Source organism: Cynoglossus semilaevis, chromosome W, assembly GCF_000523025.1.
Source record: "Cynoglossus semilaevis isolate Cse_v1.0 chromosome W, Cse_v1.0, whole genome shotgun sequence".
Taxonomy (NCBI): Eukaryota; Metazoa; Chordata; class Actinopteri; order Pleuronectiformes; family Cynoglossidae; genus Cynoglossus; species Cynoglossus semilaevis.
In genome coordinates, this window is record NC_024327.1 from 681758 (window position 1) to 683382 (window position 1625).

At 39.1% G+C, this 1625-nt stretch overlaps 1 protein-coding gene across 1 annotated transcript in view; it reads right to left on the minus strand.

The window, feature by feature from the left end:
- LOC103396882 (sin3 histone deacetylase corepressor complex component SDS3-like) overlaps positions 1–1167 on the minus strand; it is an 11156-nt gene extending 9989 nt beyond the window's left edge. The window contains exon 1 of the mRNA XM_008335128.3: positions 742–1167. Coding sequence (XP_008333350.1) covers positions 742–859 — 118 coding nt within the window. The 5' untranslated portion in view covers positions 860–1167. The remainder of the gene's footprint in view (positions 1–741) is intronic.
- Positions 1168–1625: the final 458 nt, after the last annotated feature.

Sequence of the window (1625 nt, forward strand, 5' to 3'; positions counted from 1 at the left end):
TCTTCTCGCTCCCTGTCTGTCTTTCTGGTTCTTTGTGGTCCGTCCCGTCTGGGTGAACAGTGTGAAAAAAGCAGTCCAGTGGACACAGCACGCAGGGTTTCGCAAGCCGGGCGGCCTTTCAATGCTCAGAACTAACCTTACGTAGCGAGTTGGCTAATTAACACTCCGGAGCCAACACCGTTCCCACGCAATTCTTTAACACTCGTTATTAATATTGCATATTAACTGAATTAGTGGAGGTCAGTGTAAAATTATACCTCATGTAATCCTTTGCATTTTGATGTATGTAGACATTGCATTATATAACAATAGTATAGCTTATATTTATCGAAATCTCTAATATAATGTTATTTAAAAAAATAATTTAAACCGCGTGCATATTGTAAACATTACATGGCTATTGACACCGTAAAAAAAAAACTAAGTTATGCTTTAACTGTTTTATCGATCAATCGTAAAGCTTTCAAGTTACTTCTAGGTGCCAAACATGTTATGTAGCAAACAAGCTAAGTGTTTGTGCTTGCAGTACGCATTGCTCTACGTCTGGGATTTGAAAAATCGTTTTAGACTTCTCGAAATACAGTACACGAAAATATAGGTCGCAGAAACACATAACGCATGAATCGATTTGGATCTTCGGTTTCAAAGGAGTAACATGCAAGGCGACAGTAGCGCGTTTCCGTTTATTTTTCGATAAGCAGACTGAGCCCAGCGAATGGGAAGATGTGCTTGAACGTTTACCTTCTTCAGAGTCCCTTCCCCTGAAACTCCTGTCGTCGTCGTTGTCGTCATCTATGCTATCGAGCTCTTCCTTGTCGTCATAATAATCCACAACAGGCGACAAAATAGTGGAAGCCATTTCTTAAATGAATTTTCTAAACAAATTGAAAATAAACAAACGGTTTATGCTCTGCAAGGCGGGTTTCGGAACAGCGCCTGCAACTGGCGGGACCAATTAAGCTCTCCGATTTTATGCCTGTAAAGAAAATTCTATTCCGTCAAGAGTGGACATATGGAGGACGTTTAAATATTTACAGCAGCTAACATGTGTATTCTTGTACAATCCAATAATTTATATAGGCTCAATTTAACCTACATAAATTAATAGAATACTAATATATTTAAACAGGCATATTGACGAACACGCGACGTCTTTGTTTTGGCTGTTTCACCACTACTAGTAGTGATGGGTAGACCGACTCTTTTTATTGATTCGAATCTTTGACTCAGTAAAATGAACGAGTCGTGAACGAATCTTGAACTAATCATTTCATTCGTTTTACAGCAGGTGACGCTTTAGCCCTATTGTGGGCGTTGTAAAGAAGGCTGCGGTTCTCCGACACTAAATACTGAAGGCAACATGGTTTGCTTCCGCTGACAAAGTCTACAAAGTTCACAAAATACCATAAGTAATTAAAACCATGTGAAAAGCTAAAAAATAAAAAAACACCACAATGTGAAGATGAGCGAGAGCAAAAAAGACCCGAGCTCTTTCACGTGACAAATGAAACGAATCTGCGAGAACGAGGCGAAATATTAGTTCACAGAGAAAGATCCGTTCATAGTGATTAGTTCACAGAGAATGATTCGTTCATGGCGAAAGATTAGTTCACGGCAAAAGATTA